At 57.1% G+C, this 20,834-nt stretch overlaps 2 protein-coding genes across 2 annotated transcripts in view; one reads left to right on the top strand and one right to left on the bottom strand.

The window, feature by feature from the left end:
* The window catches only part of MICALL1 (MICAL-like 1), a 25,619-nt gene extending 12,511 nt beyond the window's left edge, over window positions 1–13,108 (top strand). The window contains exons 6-16 of the mRNA XM_012638136.1: window positions 657–1,111; window positions 2,272–2,329; window positions 3,280–3,656; window positions 5,066–5,481; window positions 6,864–6,998; window positions 7,665–7,791; window positions 7,900–7,990; window positions 8,142–8,215; window positions 10,250–10,364; window positions 10,610–10,656; window positions 11,744–13,108. Coding sequence (XP_012493590.1) covers window positions 657–1,111; window positions 2,272–2,329; window positions 3,280–3,656; window positions 5,066–5,481; window positions 6,864–6,998; window positions 7,665–7,791; window positions 7,900–7,990; window positions 8,142–8,215; window positions 10,250–10,364; window positions 10,610–10,656; window positions 11,744–11,865 — 2,017 coding nt within the window. The 3' untranslated portion in view covers window positions 11,866–13,108. The remainder of the gene's footprint in view (window positions 1–656; window positions 1,112–2,271; window positions 2,330–3,279; window positions 3,657–5,065; window positions 5,482–6,863; window positions 6,999–7,664; window positions 7,792–7,899; window positions 7,991–8,141; window positions 8,216–10,249; window positions 10,365–10,609; window positions 10,657–11,743) is intronic.
* A 70-nt stretch (window positions 13,109–13,178) lies between these two features.
* On the bottom strand, window positions 13,179–20,814 carry LOC105805273 (chromosome unknown open reading frame, human C22orf23). The gene is made up of 7 exons (XM_012638138.1): window positions 20,675–20,814; window positions 20,300–20,411; window positions 19,466–19,528; window positions 16,415–16,597; window positions 15,561–15,692; window positions 15,251–15,351; window positions 13,179–15,087 (listed from the first exon to the last, which is right to left on the bottom strand). The coding sequence occupies exons 2-7, from the start codon at window positions 20,400–20,402 to the stop codon at window positions 15,016–15,018; spliced, it is 654 nt and encodes a 217-aa protein (XP_012493592.1). The 5' UTR covers window positions 20,403–20,411; window positions 20,675–20,814; the 3' UTR covers window positions 13,179–15,015.
* Between the last annotated feature and the right edge of the window lie 20 nt (window positions 20,815–20,834).

Here is a 20,834-nt window from a genome sequence, read left to right as displayed (position 1 = left end):
AGCACTCTGGGAGGCCGAGGCGGGTGGATCGCTCAAGGTCAGGAGTTCGAGACCAGCCTGAGCAAGAGCAAGACCCCATCTCTACTATAAATAGAAAGAAATTAGCCGAACAACTAAAAACAGAAAAAATTAGCCAGACTCAGTTGTGTGTGCCTGTAGTCCCAGCTACCTGGGAGGCTGAGGCAGGAGGATCGCTTGAGGCCAGGAGTTTGAGGTTGCTGTGAGCTAGGCTGATGCCATGGCACTCTGGTCCTGGGAACAGAGTGAGACTCTGTCTCAAAAAAAAAAAAAAAAAAAACAACCCAAAAAACCTGGTTGGTTGAAAACCACTAATTTGATTTCCTGAGCCACTAACGGTGGCAGACGCCCACTGATGATACCTCTTGGGGGAACCTTTGCTTCTTCCTCTTGCAGCATAAACTAAACACATGTTTCATAATTTCTGTTGCTGATTTCATGTGATTTTCTTGTTCCACTGTGTTTCTGACAGTTGCCATTTTCTTTTTCCTCTTGGAAGTCCAGGGTATTGAGCCAGGATCTGGGGTGGCAGTTGGGAGGCGGGGAGGGAGAGTACAGCCTTGGTGGCTGGTGGAGGGGTAGTCAGTGTCGGGGCGGGGCTGCCTGGCTAAGTCAACCTTTGTCCTGTCCCCTGGCAGGTGTCGGCAGTGCTCCAGCACCCTAGTTCCTGGGGCTTACAGGAATGGACCTGAGGAAGGTACCTTTGTGTGTGCAGAACACTGTGCCCGGCTGGGCCCAGGGGCACGGTTGGGAGCCAGACCAGGGCCCCCCCAACAGCCAAAGCAGCAGCACCAGCAGCAACTCGCGGAAGAAACCAAGGATGTCCTGGGAGGCAGCCCCAGCCCCAGTGTGGCTGCAGGGGAAGAGGCAGACGGACCCAAAGCCAGCCCCAAGGCCCGGCCCCAGATCCCCACCAAGCCCCGGGTTCCTGGCAAACCCCTGGAGCTGGCCAGCCCCCCGGCTAGCCGCCCCACACCTGCCCCCAGGAAGGCTTCTGAGAGCACAGCCCCGATGCCCCCGACGCCGCGGCCCCGCTCCAGTCTACAGCAGGAGAACTCGGTGGAGCAGCCGGTGGGCAGTGGCCTAGTGAACGGTGAGCTGGGGCCTGGCTGGGGGCCGGGTGCTGGGTGGGCGTGTCTGTTTGTCTGGAGTGTTCGAGGGCTGCTGTCTGTCCTCTGTGCACTGTGATGTGCACTGGTGCGGCGCGAACAAAGCAGACGCGGATCCCGCCTCTGAGCTGCCCGTCCTGTGTGTGCTTTCGTGTGCGTCTTGCCAGCTTCAGTTCAGGGCGTGTAGTGAGTGTACATCCGCATGTGCCTGTGTGTCCCCAGTGTCTCTGGGACTCTGTGCGCATGAGTGACCTTCCTGTGCGTCCTGGCCCGTCCGCAGGCACTCTCCAGGTGACCTCCACGCCCAGCCTGCATGCCTGGCAGGGGAGGGCTTTGGGGGAGGGCAGAGGGGTCAGGTGGGCCCCGGAGCTAGTCTGAGCTACAGTGGAGACCCCTGGCCCACTCTGTGCGACCATTCTCTCCCCCACCCCTCATCGCAGGACGTTCCCACATGACCTCCCTGGATTTCCGTGAGCTCATGGAAACGAGGCTCCTCGTAGCCTGAGGTGTGCTGGGCAGCACTTACCATCCTGTCAGGGAGGGCATCGGGGGCCTGGGCGTTGCAGAGAGACTCCCAGGGTCGCCCTGGGACTTGCACCAGAACATTCTGTTTGTTCGGTTCTGTTCAGCACTCCTGGAGGCTGGCTCTGAGCCCAGTCCTGAGCTGGCCAGGGGAACACAGATACGGTTCAGACCTATTTGTGACTTCAAGGCGCCTCAGTGTGGGGGCGGGACGGCCACAGACACAGGTTTCAGTGGTGTAGAGGTCCTGTTAAGATGGGGAGGAAGTGGGGGCTGTTGTGGGATTCATGAGGACGCTAGGGAGTCCGGGGACGCTTCCAGGAGGAGGTGACATCTGGGCTGAGTTGAGACGATGTTTCCTGCCCATGCTGGGGAAGTGTCTGAGGGGACTTGGGTTCCGTCTCCGGTGTCCTGGCCTTGACCCCTGACTGTTCTCTGTCACCTTTGGTGCTTATCTAATCTCCCTGAGGGTAGGCTGGGGAGGCGCGTGGGTGCAGGTGGGGCTGCCATGGCCTGCCAGGGGCAAGGAAGGGCAGTCCTTGGCGAGGCAGGCACTGTGGCTGCCCCGGGTCCCCGTCTCTGCTGCCCATGAAGGCCTGGCTCACTCTCCGTTCCCGTCTAGGAAGACTGCACGAACCACCTGTCCCCAAGCCGAGAGGGACACCCAAGCCATCTGAGGGGTACGTCGGTCCCTGCGAGGCTTTCCAGCTTTGGGGGTTCTGGTGGTAGGGATGGGGGTGCTCTGGGGCTGGGCGGGGAGCGAGGCTTCCTGTGCATGGGCAGGGCCGGGCTCAGGAGGGTGGCTTGTGTCTGGGTGGGGAAGGAGGACTGTGCCCACGTCCCCTTCCCCCGTGGCTCACCCGAGGACTCCTGCCGCCACCACCTGATCTGCTCCCCAGGTGTCTGCTCCTGTGGGCAGCAGTGCCTGGTGGCGACAGCCAGCTCTGGAACCCCTTCCCCTCTCGGCGCTCCGTTTCCTCTATATGAGAGAGCTGGGCCTCGCTCTTAGAGTTGCTGTGAGGCTTAGCAGCGCAGCATAGAAAGGCCTGGAAAAGCTCAGCTGTAGTTCTGGCTCTCAGGTCCTCCACCCCAGGACCCTGCTGCGCAGGGAGGACATCTGTTCCCAGCTATTCCTTGGGAGCTGTGCTTCCCTGTGTGGTCGGTCTGTGAGGAGCGAGGCGGGCGTGGCTGTGCTAGTCACCAGCCTTTATGGAGTCCCTGGTACTCGGCAAGCGCCCAGGGGCCCCGCCCATCACTGGCCCCGGTAGCTCACTGGATCCTTACACCAACCCAGTGAGGCAGGGGTGGTTATTGTCCCCATTTAGTGGACAGGAAGCCTGACACATAGGGAGGTCAGGTGACTTTCTCAGGTCTCGCAGGTAGTAAATGGCAGAGCCTCTTTTTGGTTCTTTCCTGGGTGGAGTTAGCAGCGTTGTGTGACCTGAAGGCCCAGCTGGGATGCGACTGTAATGGTTCACTTCACACTAGCCCCGTGGGCCTGGGGTGGGAGAAAGGAAGGTGTCATTTCTCATCCACCCCCTTTGAAACAGACTCAAAACTGCCCAGACAGGGAAGGACGCTGACCCGTTGCCTCTGCTAATGTTTTCTGCTGCTTCCTGCCTCTGTCCAGGACGCCGGCTCCCAGGAAGGACCCCCCCTGGATCACACTGGTGCAGGCAGAGCCAAAGAAGAAGCCGGCCCCTCTCCCGCCCAGCAGCAGCCCTGGGCCGCCAGGCAGGGACAGCAGGCAGGTGGAGAATGGAGGCGTGGCAGAGGTGGCCCAGCCGAGCCCAGCGGCTAGCCTGGAGCCCAAGCCCTATAACCCCTTTGAGGAGGAGGAGGAGGAAGAAGAGTCCCCGTCTGGACCCAGCCTGGCCACCAGCCCTGCCCCGGCCCACCCGGAGTCCACGCCCAAGTCCCTGCACCCCTGGTACGGCATCACCCCCACCAGCAGCCCCAAGACAAAGAAGCGCCCCGCCCCCCGCGCACCCAGCGCATCTCCACTCGGTGAGTGCCTGTCCTCGAGCCCTGTGACGGGCGGAACTCCGGGGGCACCTGGGTCGGCCCAGGACGAGGCTGGGTGTGGTGTGGGAGGCCTCTTCAGGCCAGGCCTGGGCGTCCTCTCGTTTAATCCTAGAGCCAACCTGTGAGTGTCGTCACTTTGCAGGTGAGGAGACTGAGGCACAGAGAGGCTAAGTCATTTGCCTGAGGCCTCACAGTGCCTAAGCAATGAAGGCAGGATTTGAACCCACACAGCCTGGCTCGACTCTGTCCTTTTCATTGTCCTGTTGCGCTAATTAAATGTGTTATCCAGTGAAGTGCTTAGCACAGCACAGGGCTCATGGGAAGCACGCACTAGGGGCCAGCTCTGACCCTGCCTGACCCCGTCACTGTCACTGCAGTGATGTGGGCTCTCACCTGGCTGTGAGACTCGGGTACAGTGGCTTTGAGCTGTTCCCTCCCTGAGCTTCCTCAGTCTGCGCATCTGTGAAATGGTGGTGGGCCAGCTCCGGGCGCTGTGCCTTGCGCTCAGGACTTCCTCGCCCAGGCTCGCTGTGCTGTGTGGCCTTCACCTTCTCCCACTCTTCTTATGCCCTGGGCTTGCTCACCTTCCACCACCGCTGCGGTCTGGCTGCCTCCAACAACCTAGGGGGACCCCCTCAGACAGTGGGGCCAAAAGCCTTCTGGAGGTGACCAGATGGTCCGAGTGGAACCCTGGGACCCCTGAGCTGAGCTTGGCCTGTTTGAGTGAAGGCAGTGGGCAGTTTCAGGGTGCAGTGGGGGGAACATGAGCCCTGGAGTCAGACACTGCTGGGTTCCACCCCAACCCCTGCTGGGGCAAGTGCCTTCTCCTCTCTGAGCCTGTTGCCTCATCTGGAAAATGCAGATGACCTACTTGGAAGCATCGCATCCATCATCTGTGGGGAGATAAATTGGTGCTCGGCAGTGCCTGGCGCACAGCCGACTGCTGTGAGGGCTGCCTGCTCCTCCCACCTCTGCCCTGCAGGTCAGAAGCAGAGGAGAGGCCGCCTCGCTTCCCCTGGCCTTCCACGTGCCAGAGTCCCACCATCCTGCCCTGGTGGCTTTGCCTTGGGGTGCGCCCAGGCATGGGGGCGCCATGGGGTGTGTGGGGAAGTGGAGGCAGCAGCCCTGCTGGCTGAAGGAGTGAGGACCGCAGATGTGCCACCAGGCGTCAGGCAGAACACGAGGAGTGTGGGACGAGCTCGGGTGATTGGCTGCACCTCGCGACTTTGGTCCCGCCGTGTGTTTGCTGTTCCCTGGCCTTTGACCCGTCTGGACGTGGAGGGCGTGGGTTTGCAGGGCTCCTGTGGCTCTATTGAGAGTGGAGCATGTTAGGTGAGGCTGGCAGCCCTGGTCGTGCCCCCTGTGAGGTGCCCACTTGCTCGTTTGTACAGCTCTCCACGCCTCCCGCCTCTCGCACTCGGAGCCACCCTCGGCCACGCCGTCGCCAGCCCTAAGCGTGGAGAGCCTGTCATCTGAGAGCTCCAGCCAGACTGCTGGCGGCGAGCTTCTGGAGCCGCCAGCTGTGCCCAAGAGCTCCTCAGAGCCTGCTGTCCATGCCCCTGGCACCCCTGGAAACTCTGCCAGCCTCTCTGCCAACTCCTCCCTGTCCTCCTCTGGGGAGCTGGTGCAGCCCAGTGTGGCGCAGATGCCTCCAGCCAGCCCTGGCCTCGCCCCCAAGACCGGGGGCGGCCTAGCTCCCCTGCCAGCCAAGCCCTGCAGTGGTGCTACTGCAACCCCTCTCTTGTTGGTTGGAGATACGTGCCCTGCGCCTCCCCCTGGAACCTCGTCCCCACAGCTGCAGCTCAAGGTGAGTACCCCTCTCTCCCTCCTCGAAAGCTGCGTCGTCTCTGGTGGATGTGCGACTGGTCTCGGCGGGACAGGGGTGTCCAGGGCCTTCCATCTCTGCTGGTCCCTGATTTCTTGAGTGGCCTTGTCCGTGCCTGTCTACCCATTCCCCAGTGTGTCCACTGGGGCACAAATCCACCTGTCCATATTGCCCCGACCTGTCGGAGCTCCCACCCATCTGTCCACCTGCCCACCCACTTGGCCCTCTGTGTCCTTTGCTTCCGGGCCTGTTTACCTGCCTGTCCCCTGCACTGGCCCTTTTGGGATCCATTCACCAGCCACCATTCATCCCACATCCTCTGTCCACCCTTCCACTCGCCCAGGCTCTGTCACTGCCACACCCTGGGCACAGTTGCATTAAGACCCTGTCCTTGCCCTCCAGCAGCTCACAGTCTGCTCAGCGACACAGGGGTAACAATTGTTCCAGAAGGAGATCTGGGGCAGGGCACAGAGGGGAGGGGCTGACTCCCTTGTCTGGAAACCTCGGACTCCCTATCGTAGACCGGGGCAGCCAGCGTTTGCTGAGCACCTCCTGGCCCTGGGAGCACCATGGGCCTCAGGTGGGGCCTCTGAAAGGGACCCACGATGACGCCTGCTTCTGATGAGCTGGGGAGAGTGGCTGGGAAACACTGATGTGGCCCACGTGTTGGGGCCACCCCGCTGTGCTGGCCTCAGAGAGGACAGCGGTCTCCCCAGAGGGACGGCAGGATGCAGAGCCTGGACTCTGGGCGCATGGGGGTGGGCTGGGCAGCAGAGGGTGGGGGCTTTCTCAGGCAGGGAGGGAGCTACCCTCCTCCTTCATCTGCCGGCCAGAGAGCGTCCTGCTTCTGCACTCCTGGCTGGGTGACCCTGGTGAGCAGCTTCACCTCTCTGAGCCTCAGAGTTCCCAGTGGGGAGAAGGTGGCCGTGTGGCCTGAACCAGCCACTGTAGCCCTGTCCCGCCTGGGCCCCACGTTCTGACCACTGCTCCTCAATGCTGGGTGGCTGCCCAGGCCCTGACACAGACAGTCCCGCCTTAGCTTGGGCCCTTGGGAAGTGTGTGGCCTTGAGCAAATTACTTCACCTCTCTGAACTAGAGTTGAGTCAGCTGTGAAGTGGGAATGACAGCACCCGCTTGGCAGGGCAGCTGTGAGAATTAAACAAGAATGTGTAAAAAGCAGCCCGCGCGGCAGCTGACACGTGGGAGGTGTTCTGGAAAGGTTTGTTGAATGACTGAGTGCAGCAGAGACTGGATTTGGGGAGACTCTTTTTGCCTGGGCCCTCCCGCCCCTGGGGTCCTGGCCTGCTGGGGTCTCGACTGCCCCCTTCCCAGACTTATCCTCCGTCCTGTCTCCCTGCCTTTAGTCTTCCTGCAAGGAGAATCCTTTTAACCGGAAGCCATCACCCGCAGCCTCCCCAACCACAAAGAAGGCCACCAAAGGATCCAAGCCAGTGCGGCCACCTGCCCCAGGACACGGATTTCCTCTCATCAAACGCAAGGTAGCAGCTGGGGGCCCCGGAGACCTGGCTGGCCGGGACCCTGCACCCTCCCCTTGGCAGCTGCAGGTTTCCCGTGGGACGTTTGGAGGGGCTGGGTGTCTGGGCAGCTGCGCTCAGATGTTCAAGAGGGGGCTCTTGGGTGGCCCAGATGGAAGATCTGACTTGCAGCGAGGGAGATTTAGAACAGGTTGGCCCTTTGCAATCTAGAGTGGTATGTGGTGCGTTTAATCTGTTACTAACAATAGTTCAGGTATCAAAGCACTTATAAGATATGCTGCTACTTAAACTGATTAGAGTGTTCTCAAGTTTATCTCTATAATAGGGCTACTCTCACTGACACTGTGATATCCTTCCTGGAGTGGCAGAGAAAGGGGGGCATTTCCATGAAGGGTGGGAAGTTGTACCTCCCTCTGCTGTGTCTGTCCACGCTGGGACCAGTGGCATGCTGTGGCTGTCCCCACACTGACCCCTTCCCCACACTGGGACCCTGCCTTCTTACCATGCTGGCATGGGGGCAGGGCCGGGGCCCCTGGAGCCTGCAGTGGCCAGTGCTGGCCAGAATAAGGGACATAAGGGACAGAGCTCCTGGCAGCAGCCTGAGCCAGAGGGGGACAGGTGGAGGGCGGGGTCAGCCGTCCTTTGGATGACCAGGGTGCTGTTGGGCAGGTCCAGGCTGACCAGTACATCCCCGAGGAGGACATCCACGGAGAGATGGACACCATTGAGCGCCAGCTGGATGCCCTGGAGCACCGTGGGGTCCTGCTGGAGGAGAAGCTGCGCGGTGGCGCGAATGGTGCGGGAGCTGGCGGTTGGGGCTGGGGTGGGAGCCTCTATTCTATTCGTGGGGAGCCGAGCCCGGAGTGGCTGCCAGCCCCGGCCTCAGCGACTGTCTGGCTTCCAGAGGGCCGTGAGGACGACATGCTGGTGGACTGGTTCAAGCTCATCCATGAGAAGCACCTGCTGGTGCGGCGGGAGTCCGAGCTCATCTATGTGTGAGTCCCCCCACCCCCTTGGCCCTGGCTCCCTCCCGGAACGTGTAGAGCTTAGAACCGAGAACCTTCGCCCTCCCCCATCATACTGCACAGGGCAGGGCAGCCGGGCCTCGGGCAGAATTGTTAGTAGTCGCCTCTTTCCCACCCCCAGCTTCAAGCAGCAGAGCCTGGAGCAGCGCCAGGCTGACGTCGAGTACGAGCTCCGGTGCCTGCTCAACAAGCCAGGTGAGCACGGCCACCCACACTCCCTGGCACCTGCCCTGGGGCGAGGGGGCAGGGGACATGGCGGAGTGGGCCTGCTTCTTCCTCTGCGGGCGGGGAGTGGATGGTCAGAGCCTCAGTGGGGGGTGCACAGGCAGACTGGTGACAGGGCCGGGGAGGGGGAGGTGGGAGGGACCGTCTGGGACACTGAGGATAGGAGAGACCGTCACAGGTGGTAAGCAAGCCAGAGCCATAGTGGGAGAGGGAACCGTATGGACAGCATGGGGGTGTGGACATCCGTGGTGTCGGGCATAAAGGGCTCTTGGCGAATGCCAGGCCCAGGACCAGCCCAGCCCAATTTGGGTGTGGGGTCAGGCGGTCCTGTGTTACACCACTTACTTGCTGTGTGACCTCGGGCAGGTTTCTTAGCCTCACTGAGGCTCAGTGGCTTCGAGCGCTAGACAGGATGGAAGGTACCACTCGTAGGGTATTCTTGGGGCCAGAAGATGGCGAATATGGAAACTCTCTGTACCCTCTGAGGTGCTGATGGTTTTTGTGTGGCTGAGTTGGGGTTTGGTGAGGGAGGCCCCTTCTGTGTCCTGTGGCCATGGCATGCAGTGACCTGCAGCTGCAGACGGAGACCACGGACTGTGGAGAGTCCAGAGCTGGGAGCCAGGGCTTTTGACCACTTTCCTATGGCCCAGGCATGGTGCCCACCCTGGGCCATCATTCCCACTTCCTAGATGAAGAAAGGGAAGGCCAGAGAGGTTGAGGGACTTGCCCACTGGCGACAGAGCTGGGCTTCTATCCGTGTCTCTGGCCTGGGCCTGTCCCTGCACACATGGCCACTCCTACCTGCTGGGACGGTGGTCCTGCCTCTCCACTGACTGGGCAACTTGGGAGGTTGGAGTGTCCCTGGGGAAGCCGCAGAATGTTCCTGGCTTCTGCTGCCATCTGTGAGTCACTCCAGACCTCCGGGAGGCTGGGCGCGGCCACCACTCAGGGGGCGCCACAGCGACACCCTGTGGCCGGAGTGGGCACAGCGCCTCTGCCTGGACCTGGGCTTGCTGTGGCTTCTCCCGCCCTGTGGTGGCTGCACACCCGGGGCTTGTCAGCCTGTAGAGGGTGAGGCTGGTTTATAAGGTCCCGAGACCAATATACCATAAGGACCATCGCTTGGGGGTGTCAGGCTGCCCAGGTTCAAATACTGGCTCCACCTTTGTTGCGTGACACTGGTCAAGAACTTCACTTCCCTGAGCCTCAGTTTCCCCACATGTAGACTGAGGACATCACTTACTCAGGTCCCAGATTTGAGAAGTGGCAGAATGGGATTTGAACCTGGATGGTGACTCTGAGGCCTTGCCCTGTCCCCAGAAGTGGGTTAGGTCACCTGCTTCCGAATGTTGGCAGGGAATGTGACAGTGGCTGAGGGGCCTCAGGATACTTATTTCGAGGTGGGAGGCCTATGGCAGCAGCTGTTGTGGAGGGAAGGCCAAGTGTGGGTACCCCTCCCTGCGGCCTGCAGGGCGGGTCAGGGAGGAGGGAATACTGAAGCCCAGGTGGGCCCCTGAGGGTGGTCCCGTGGGATGGCTGGGGTCTTGAGGGGAGAGGAGGCCTGAGGGGCAGCGGGTGTGCATGGCCTCTAGTCTACTCTCCTCTGTGGCCTTGGATGAATGTCCCAGTATGCCACTTGGGTCACGTTGCTTCTCCTGCCTGAGGACCCCGGGGTTCCCTGTTGTCTCCCCACCTGCGCCTCACTCCGGCCCACTCAAATCTGCCTCCTGCGAGAAGCCACCTGGTGAACACGAGCAGGACGCTCTGGCACATGCTGTGCAAGGGGCCCTTGCAGGCTTTGGCTGGGCAGCCTGGCACCTTCGTCTCTTCCGTCACAACCTTCGTTTCCCCAGGAACCTGCGGAAACGGCCCCTCCTTCCTGTGCTCATGGTGTCCAGCGTGGGGCTGGCCCTCAGCGGCCCACAGCACTTCGGCACTGGCCCCTGACAGCCAGCAGGGGTGGTTTTCCCACCACTCACGCCCCCAACTTTTCTCTCTGGGCAGAAAAGGACTGGACAGAGGAGGACCGGGGCCGGGAGAAGGTGCTGATGCAGGAGCTTGTGACCCTCATCGAGCAGCGCAACGCCATCATCAACTGCCTGGACGAGGACCGGCAGAGGTGACATGGCAGAGGGAGGGACTGCCGGCTAGGGGGGTCCTGGGGGAGGCCATGCCTAGGGCCCCATGGGCGGGGCAGCTCCCTGGCAGAGCCCGAGTCACAGCCTTACACACCAGGGCCCAGCCGGCCCTGCCCTCGGCCGGTGATCCCCTTGCTCAGCCGAGTGTAGACTCAGAGGCTGGGAGGGACTGGGATTATCTGCTCCTTCTTCCTGTGGGACGCTCAGCTTCCCTTTCTCTCTTCAGGGAAGAAGAGGAAGACAAGATGTTGGAAGCCATGATCAGGAAGAAAGGTGAGGCCCCTCCTGGGGATAAGGCTGGTTCCTGGGAGTTCTGGCCCACCTGAAATGTGAGCGCAGCCTGGGGGATGGAGGGACGGGGCAGGCGAGGGGGAGGTAGGAGCAGGCGCTGCAGGGGTGGCTGTGCACAAACTCCCAGCCTCTGTTTTGCTGGGGGGGCCGTGTGTGGTGAGGGAGGCCAGCATTCAGCGAGGAAGGCTGTGGCCCGGCTTGGAGGAAGGCCACGGGGTGCCCAGATCCCACAGGCAGGACTGTGGCATATGGGGGGCATTTTCCCAGGGTGGGTTTGTCTTAAGCTGTGTGTTCCTCTTTGAGGGCTGCAGCTGGTTTGGGTGGGGTCTGTGGGGATCAGATGGTGCCTGGAATGGTTCAAAGAGCACTGGACTTGAGTCAGGGGATCTGGGTTTTGATCTTAGTTCCACCAGTGACTCAGTTTGTGGCCTTGTGGTTAAGTCTTGATTCAGGCCAGAGTCAGACTGTGGGGTTCTCGTCCCACCTCTGGTACGTATTAGCTGGGTGACTTGAGCCAGCTGCTCCACCACTCCGGTCTCACTCTGTATCTGCAGAATGGGGGTGACACTGGCCCCCTCCCAGGCACGTACTGAGGGTTACCGAGGTAACCTGTAAAGCACTTAGCCCAGGGCCTGGCCCTCCAAAGAGCTCAGTTGGTATCAGTCCATTTCAAAGGCCCACATTTCCCTTGTCTATGAAATTATGGGCTTGGGCATGATTTCTGAGGTTTCTTTTAGCTTCGACAGTCAGCATTTGTGTTGTAACCCACAGAGCTGTGAGCACCAGCCTCAGTGAATTGGGCCTTTGGTAGACAAATGGCTGCCAGGCTCCAGAGTTGCCAAGTTGTTCTCGTGTGTGTTTATCTCCTGGTCCTTGCCAAAACCTGGGAGAGGGTAGGGTCCCATCTTCTCGATGAAGAAAGGGAGGCTGGGAAAGGTGAAGTGACTTGTCTAGGGTTCCACACGGGAGGTATGGGGCCGGGCCAGGCCCCTGCCGGCCACACGCCCAGGCCTGCGTCACTGCCTCGGGCCTCCCCACTTTGTTAAGTGCTCCCCTTTCTCTGCTGCAGAGTTCCAGAAGGAGGCTGAACCCGAGGGCAAGAAGAAGGGGAAGTTCAAGACCATGAAGGTGCTGAAACTGCTAGGAAACAAGCGTGATACCAAGAGCAAGTCCCCCGGGGACAAGAGCTAACAGTGAGGGAAGCCAGCCAGGGACTGCCACCGCTCCCGGACCAGCCCCTGGGTTGCGCTCTGCCGGAGGGGGTCACGCACCTCCCTCAGATCAGTGCAGAGGAAAGGCGACTTAAGGGAAGGGAGCCTCTAGGTGACGGCCTCTCCCTCCTCAGGGTCCTCCAGCTAGGCTGGGCCAAAGAATCCTCTTCCCTCCTCTCTGAGCCCCAGGCAGCTGTGACTCACCCCTCCCTGTCTGATTCCAATGACTCCCGATGTGGTGACTGACCTGAGGGGCAAACGGATTCCAGCGTCCAGGGAGGAGCAGCGGCCGAGCACGTCTGCTCCCTTGTCCTGCCCATCCCCTGCCGTGATGCGGCAGCTGCTTGGTCCCTCCTCCCTCTGTGCCACATCCAGCTGGGATTCTTGGCTCTCAGAGTTCTGCCCGTGGTGACCTCTGGCCTGGGTCTCCCACCTCCAGGGTTCTGCTCCTCTTGGCAGGCCAGCAAGCTGGGCTCGGCAACACTGGCTTCCTCCTGCCCCAGCCCTGGCTCTGAGTCTCTGTCTTCCTGTCCAGTGCGGGCGCCCCTGACTCCCAGGGTCTCCTCACTCAGGAGCTCTATTTGTGAAGTGTCTCGTTAAGTTTGGGTTCGCTGCTGAGTGGTCTGTGCTGTCAGACACTATGGCCCTCAAGGGCAAATCCCTGCCCTCCCTTTCTTCCTCAGAGTCCTAGGGCGCTTTCCTCATCGTCTCCCCTCATTGTCTGGGGAACCTCACCTCCCAGGGCCATGCTGGGGCAGGTGGTGCCTGCGGGACTCCCCCAGTGCTGAGTCCCCCAGGAAGGGCCTCTGGTTCCTGATCATCAGTCTAGGGACGGTGCTAATCCTGGTTCTTTAACTTGTAGTCTGACCCCTAATGTAGCCTTCCTCCCCGACCCCAGGGCCAGGGGGTGGGGGCCCGTGCCCATTTGTGGTCACCACTAGTCTGTCTCCTTTCCCCAACGCATTCCCACCTGAGGACTGACAGCCACTCGCCCCACTGGGACGGCTGTAGGAGAGGAGGAGTGATGGGGACAACCCCCTTTTCCCCCAGGGAATGTGCCCGGCAGCCCTTTGTCAAAGCACTGTTGCTATAAGCTATCTCTGGGACGCCTCTAGGCCTCCTTCCCTCAACACACCTCTGGGAAAAGATCACACTGTATTAACTTGCGAAGATTTTCCTCGCCAACAATAAACGGAGACGACCTCAGCTGCCAGTGCCCTGCAGCCTCATGCCACGGCCGCCTTCCTGCCTGCCTCTGCCACATCTCGTGGCTGGGCATCTCTGGGTGCCCAGAGAGCCCAGGCCCATGTTGGGGCTGTCCTCCCAGAGGGACCTTGACCCTCACTCCCTGCCACTGGGCAGCATCCTCTTCCTCTGCAGGGAGCCTGTGCAGCCCCTGGCAGCCTCCTCCCAAACATGCCCGTTGACCTGGAGCTGGGGCCACCAACGCCAAGGCCTTTCTGGGGCCAGGCAGGTAACATATGCGAACCGGGCCAGGTGTAACCTGAGGGGTGGCTCCAACAGGCCGTTTCGGTGTTGAGACAAGGGTGGTTGGGGCAGGGGTGAACTGGAGTGTCTGCCACAGCTCAAGGGGACATTCTCCCTCACTCAAGTCAGTGGTAGCCTCTGGAAATGCATGTGGGCCCAGTGTTGCCAGATGTTTTCCATTTTTCATAAGCTGGAAATCCAGCTTTTCTGTGTAATTTGTAAATGTTGACAAATGATTTGAATTTAACAAGAATAGGCAGATACCATGTTGTCAAGGTTGTGCAGAATTTGTCCTGGGGTTGTCCATTTTGCTGCCACATGGTGGGGTCTTCGAGGTGGAGGACAGCTGTTCCCATCGTATCACACCCTCTGCCCTCAGGTTCCCGAGGGTGTGTGGGCACAGGCTTCCCATGCGACATCCCTGAGCCAGCCTTGATCTGGGCCTCTCCACTTAGAGGACCGTATTTATTCTGCAAACCAAAACTTGGGTCATGTGACCTGATAGGATTCTGTGACTCTCTCCAGGTGCAGGAGACAGGGTTGGTTCCAAAATATTTTGGTCATGTATGGAGATAGGAAAATGACAGTACACTGGAGAAGGCTCATGGGTGCCAGAAGCCAGAAGGAAGGGGACCAGTGAACTGTGCACCAGGCCAGGGATGGGGGCTGCTCACCTTGTCAGGTGACTCTTCAAGGGCCTCACAGATAGGCAAACGGGCACTGAGGCTGTGGGTTCTGCCCAAGGTCACATGGCACATGCTGGGCTTGGAGCTCCAAAGCCAGGGCTCTTTCTGTCTGGACCCTTTGTGCTTCCTCCCACCCTTTGTGTTTCTTTCTGTAGGTCATGGGTTTAGTGGAAATACATAAAGCTAACCGTAAACCTGGGTAGGCTACTTGCTAGTTAAATGCCCTTGGTTGGAGTATCTTGGTGAGCCTTAATTTTCACGGAAGGATAATGAACCACCCCAGAAGTTTACTGAGATAATTGAGAGTGAAATTCAGCACCTCCGCAGTGCCCAGCCGTGGGGCACTCAAGAGCAGTGGTTCCCTTTTCCACTTGAAATATGCAAAGAGGTAGCTAGAAGCCATCTGTGCTTGACAAATTCTAACTCCTTGGACAAATAAGCCTTATCCCTCTGAAAACAAAATAGTACGTGTAATGACCCATGTTAAATGTGGTTTATTGGCAGTTAATCATTGTGGTTGAACATTTGCCAAACGTAGTAAGAAGTCAAATAAGTAGATCCTGAGACAGGTTGGAAGAAAGGAATTGAAATCATTCCTAAGTTCAGAAAACTAAATGGGCAGGACACATAGGCTGGAGGTGGCGGGAAGAGGGCCTGGGGCATGCCTTTAGACACACGTCTGAGGTAGGGGATTGGGCCTTGCTTTCACTGTGGATGGGATGGGACTCTCGCCCCTAGAAAAGACTCGAAGTCTGAGTCTGTGACTGTGGGTCTTGGAGGCTCCAACAGCCGACCTCCATGGGCAGGGCTAGGGCGCCGTGTATGTGCCGGAGTACCGCAGGCCAGGGCAGTGCCGTGCAACCATTTGACATGGCTGGGCTGGCCTGGGGACGACCCTGCTTGGCAAAGGGGTGGGCTCAAGGTTGGGCTACCCTGCCCCTGTCCCTGGAGGCAGATTAAGAGGTGGCAAGCGCCTTCCTGAGTTCCTCACTCCGCTTGTGGTCAATGTCTTCCATCTCCCGTAGTTTCTGCAAAGGGCACCGGGGAAAACTGGTATCAGGGGCAGAAACCTGAGGAGCTGTCACAGATGTGAGCTAGAGCTTGACTCCTGAACCCACGGCCATGGCTGGCCCTTGACTTCTACTCATGGTGGGCCCCTCCCTTCCCCACTTCCCTGGTGGCTTTTTCTACCTGGGAGATTTCTGCAAGGATGATTCCTCGGTACTGCTTGCCCTGTCCCAGGGCCTCCATGTCAGCCAGGAAGTCTCTCCTGTCCTGGATTTCCTTCACCACTGGACAGCAGAGAAGGCCGTCAGCACACAGGGCAGTGGGGGCTCTGTGAAGGGTGTGGGGGCAGCAGATGCTCCTCTTGGGGAGAGGAAGCCTCTATTGTCAAAATGGTGTTTCTCGCTTCTTGGCCCTCAGGGATTCCCCCATCCAATTATGGGCCCCTGCACACATTGTCCCCACCCCCCACATGACTGGCCCGTGGGTGGCTTACACTCTTCAAACCGGTCCAGCTCAGGGGCTGGGGCCTCCTGTTGCACAGGAGGGGCCTTTCTTTTCTGCTCCTCTGGGTCCTTCCCAGTGGCAAAGATACTTTGGAGTCTTCGTTTCTCCTTCTCTAGATCTCCTGCAGGGCCCGGAAACGGCCTATGTAGGTTGTGAAGGGTGCCCCCTCATGGTCTGTGTCCCCGGTCGCACAAGGATGCTGCGAGTGCCCAGCCATGCGAACGGGGCTTCTGCAGCCCCAGCCTCTTCCACCCTGGGTACACCTGAGCATGGCATGTGAAGGTAGGTGGGAAGAGGTTGAAAGAACCAGGAAAAGGGCTTTGTCATAACCCACACACTGCTTTGGTGCACAGCAGGGCTAAGAAAGCTCAGGAACCTCCTAGGGCCTCAGTGATGCCTGGAGTGGCAACCTGTGCATAGATCGGGTGGGGAGATGTTAGCAGTGTCTGGGCCAAAAGTTACGTCCAATGCCCCGTGGGAAGAGGGGACGAATGGCTCCATGGAGTGGGCTAGAGTGCAGAGGAGCTCAATTCCAGGGGCCACATGAGGGCAAGAGAACAGTGGCCTTGAGGCCTGAGAGCCAAACGGTCATCAGGGACTCGTAGAATCCAGTTAGTCATGAGCGTTCTGGAAAATGAAAAAGGAGGATTGCCTAATTGGTTTCCCTGCACCCTGACCACCCCTAAGCTAACATGTGCCACGGCTGAAGAGCATGAGTTCTTCATGAGTATGAAAAGCATTAGAATGTGGTTAGCTACCTGCATACCTGCCCTAGGGGCTGCTAGTCCCCATCCCCACCCAGGGAGATGGGTGAGAGGCCCCAGCTGAGGCCTTCTCACTCACGGGTGGCTTGAGGCCTGAACTGCTCCCGGCTGTAGGCTCCGTTGGCTCGGCACACGCTGGCGGGCCGCAGGTGGGAATGGGCTGCCAGGATGGGAGGCAGGTAGATGGGCGAGGCTGGCTGCTTGGAAGGGGAGACCCTCTGGCTGGATGTTGGGCTGCATTGTAGAGGCAAAGTGTCTCCTCCTGGAGGGGGGAAGTGTTGGGATGGGAGGACCTAACTGGCTTTTGTTTTTTATAAATAAAAGTGATACCTGCCTGTTATAACAAGTAAAATAGTACAGAAGAGTTTTCCCTTCTCCCCTCCAATCCCACCCCCCCTACAATGAGCAATGGTAACAATTTGGTGGGCACTTTTCTTACTTGCGGATGCTTATACAAACATGTTGAAAGATAAATGTGCATATTTCATATATGCATGTAAGATTCTTTTTTCAAACACTGGATCATACTGTAATGTATTCAGTAACAGACTCTCCAGTTAACAATTTATCATGGACATTTTCCCAGATCAATCCATTTATATTTAACTTATTTTTTATAGCTATATACTAGTCCTTAGAATGGATACATTATTTATTCAGCTAGCCTCCTAGTTTTAGAAATTCAGGTTGTTTCCAGGCTTTTTTGTTTGTTTTTTACTACTACAAACAATGCTGCAATAAACATTCTTGTACATCAGATCTCTGTACTGGTGCTCTTATTTCTGTAGATGGGTTCCTAAAACTGTCTGCTTGGTCCACAGGCAGGGAGGGACAGTTTGGATTGTAACAGATGCCTGTGCCTTCTGCTGTCTGTTGCCCTCCCTTGGCCATGCCTGAGGCTCCTCCCCTGGCTAGCCAAGTATGTGACCTATCTGGTCAGTGGTCTCCTTCTCCCAACTGCCCTAAAGCCCAGCTTAGAGCAGGCCCATCCCGTTTGGATCCGGCCCTGTCTATATTTTCGACCTGTCCACTCCTATATGCATTGGCAAATGTGCACTGGGCATCTACCCTGATCCAGGCCTTGGACACTGGGGGAAAGTGGGAAGTGTGACAAAGTCCTGCCCTCCTGGTGGGGGACGGGTACAGAGGACGATGAAATAAGTGTCACATACCGTGTAGTACATGAGATGGCTGGAGCATGGGGTGTGTCACAGTGGGGCTCACAGTTTTAATAGGGTAGCCAGGGTAGGCCTCAGGAAGGGGAATACATTTGAGAAAAGACCCCAGAGTGGTGGGGAGGCCAGCTCTGCAGGTATTTTGACGGAGAGCATTCCAGGCAGAGGGAACGGCTAGAGCAAAGGTGCTCGGGTGGGAGTGTGCCTGGAGTGTCTAAGTGACAGCGAGGAAACTGGGTGAGCAGGGCAAGTAGAGGTCAGAGGTCATGGGGGCCCCTGGAAAGCCTGGTTTTACTTTGTATGAGGTAGGAAGCCATTTGAGGGTTTTGAGCAGAGGAGGTGCCCTTTGGCTGCTGTTGAAAATCCAGCATATACTGGCCAGGATTACTGGCCAGTAATCCTAGCACTCTGGGAGGCCAAGGTGGGAGGAATTGCTTGAGGTTAGGAGTTCTAGACCAGCCTGAGCAAGAGCGAGAACCCATCTCATCTAAAAATAGAAAAAATTAGCCGGGTATGGCGGCGAGTGCCTGTAGTCCCAGCTACTTGGGAGGCTAAGGCAGGAGGATCGCTTGAGCCCAGGAGTTTGAGGTTGCTGTGACCTAGGCTGACGCCACGGCACTCTAGCCCCGGCGACAGAGTGAGACTCTGTCTCAAAAAAAAAAGAAAAAAAAAAAAGTCAGTCAAAAGTGATGCTGTGTGTTACTGACCGTATCAACAATGACAGCAGTGCTAGCATAAAGATCCTGTGCCAATGAACCGGTTATGCCATGTGGGTTTGTTTACATGTGTGGAAGAAACTAGTTCCTGAATTATTAATTTAATTATTTAATTATAAATTATCCTCGTGGGGAGCCTTGGGAGCCCGTTAGTAAGTATGGAACGCTGTAAGTTGGGTGGTCCGTAACCTGGGAAACTAACTACCTGTGCTATGCTTCTTCCTATACCTACATATCTATGATAAAGTTTAACTTACAAAGTAAGCACAGTAAGAGATTAACAACAACAATTAATAATAAAATAGAACAATTATAACAATAGACTAATAAAATTTACATGAATGTGTGCTCTCGCTCTCTCAAAAATATCTTATTGTACTTTACTCACCCATTTTCAGACCTAGGTTGTCCAAGGTTAACTGAAAACACAAAAACTGCAGATAAGGGCTTGGGGGGACTACTGTACTTTCACTTTTTTGTTGTCCTTAAAAATAAATAATGCAACGTGTGGCGAGAGGTGAGCTGTGAGCTGTGCAAAGGCTTTGCCTATTGCAATTTAGCCAATTGCCTTGTTTTTGCTAGCTAAGCTATAAGTGGATACAACTATGAATAAGAAACATACATTTCCTTTGGAGGACACATATGGTCTGTAACAGGGAGGGACAGATTGCAGAGACGACAGTGTTGAGACTCTCTTGGCTGGGCAGGGGGTCTCAAGTGGGCCATGATCCCTTGGGAAGGTTGGCTAGAGCCAGACTGCAGGAGGTTTACTGTGCCAGTACCCATATCTGGGTAAGAGAAGCAAGGGCCCCAGGAACAAGGAGCAGAAATGTGATTCCCTTTTTCTTTAGAGTCAGGGTGTTGCTCTGTTGCTTGGGCTAGAGTACAGTGGCATCATCATAGCTCACTGCAACCTCAAACTTCTGGGATCAAGCGATCCTCCTGCCTAGGCCTTCCGAGTAGCTGGGACTACAGGTATGCACCACCAGCCCAGCTAATTTTTCTTTTTTTGTGTAGAGAGAGCAAGTCTTGCTCTTGCTCAGTCTGGTCTCGAACTCCTGGCCTCAAGCTATCTTCCTGCCTTGGCCTCCCAGACTGCTGGGATTACAGGTGTGAGCCACTGTGCCTGGCCTGTCTTTATTTTTTTAAATGAAATCTTCTCTCCCTTAACATGGAGGAGCATTAAAAATATGGCCCCCAATCCTTCTGCCAAGGAAGCCTCTGTGGACTGCCTCTTACTTTTCATGGTGTCCATGATGTGGCGCTGCTGGAAGTTAGTCAGTTTGGATTCCTTCATCATCACTGCGAGACAAAGCATTCTATGAGGTCTCCTGGGCTGCAGGCAGATGCCTTCATGTCACCCTACTGAAATTTAAAATTGCATTACCTCCTATCCCCCATTCTGCACTGAGAATGCCCTCTTTACCTTTCCTTCATTCTTTCTATAGCACTCATCACTACCTCAGTTTTATATATTTTATTTATTTGTTACCCTTCTACTATATTAGCTCTAGGAGAGCAAGAATTTTTTGGTTTTTTTTCACTGCTGTATCCCTAGCACCTAAAAACAATGCTTAAAGCACACTGTAGGCTTTAAAATGTTTTTGTTGAGTAAATGAATGAATTCATACTTGTTCATTCATGTGTGAGGGGCTAGAGCTACAACCGAGCTGAAACAGGTACAATCCCTGCGTGATGGAATTCACGACCTAGAGGGATAGATGGGACACTAAACTAAATGTCTGATTATAGGTGCGCTAAGCCCAGAGAAGGAAAATGTATTTGATAGTGTGAGGGCACACAACAGTTGGTCTGACTCTGGTGGTGGTAGGGAGGAGATAAGGCTTCCTGGGGAGAGTTGAAAGTGTGATCTAAAGGATACATAGGAGTTAACTACTCTAAATTTCTTCATTCTTTGACTTTTGGCCGCTTGCAAGCTGTAGCACCTTGAGCCTTTCTGAAACCCCAGGATCCTTATCTGTAAAAGGAAACAGCAGTTGCTGAGCCACAGGTCATGAATGGAAGAACTGAGTTAAAGGGCCCCGTTCTTCTCGTGTCCTTTAATGCACTGACCTCTAAGCAGCTCATAGGTCCCTGGGGTGTAAGTGGTTGGCTTGGTGCAGCGCCAGAACCCGGTTCCTTTGGTCACTGTCTCCCCCGTCTCCTGTGAAGCCATGGGAGGGCCCTGAGAGGGAAAGAGGCAATGACATACCCCGTGTCTCCCAGCCCCAATCTCTGCTCCCCCACTCCCAATGCCCCCAAAGTCTGGGAGCGGGGAGCGGGCCGCAGAGAATCGTGACCCCACCAGTTAACATAGCGACAGTGCCCAATTCTCCCACCCTGACACACAGGCAGATACGCCCGTGGCAAGGTCGAGAGGAAGGGAGCGTTAAGATAGCCGTGGTCACAGTAGTACCTATTGGGGATAGGCCAAAATTGAAACCTCACCCTAAAGAGCCCGGCTGGGTGCCCTCTTCCGACAGAGAGCGGCGTGTGGGCTCCGGGAGACGGTGACCACTGCTCTGCCGAAGCACGCGTGCCAGTGACCACGCGCGCCAGTGACCTGCAGAAATCCTGCGCGACCTGGACTGCTGACGGTTCTGGCTAC

This window comes from Propithecus coquereli, unplaced genomic scaffold (genome assembly GCF_000956105.1).
Source record: "Propithecus coquereli isolate 6110/MARCELLA unplaced genomic scaffold, Pcoq_1.0 Scaffold126, whole genome shotgun sequence".
NCBI lineage: Eukaryota > Metazoa > Chordata > Mammalia > Primates > Indriidae > Propithecus > Propithecus coquereli.
The sequence above is the reverse complement of the archived record's forward strand: the minus strand, read 5'-3'. Positions and strand labels throughout refer to the sequence as shown.

Coding starts and splice junctions, on each gene's coding strand:
- LOC105805273 (XM_012638138.1), bottom strand. CDS start 20,402: ATGGCTTCACAGGAGACGGGGGAGACAGTGACCAAAGGAACCGGGTTC. Junction 15,352..15,560: donor GCTGGACCGGTTTGAAGAGT/GTAAGCCACCCA, acceptor TCTGCTGTCCAG/TGGTGAAGGAAATCCAGGAC. Junction 15,088..15,250: donor TCCTTGCAGAAATCTCCCAG/GTAGAAAAAGCC, acceptor TGCCCTTTGCAG/AAACTACGGGAGATGGAAGA.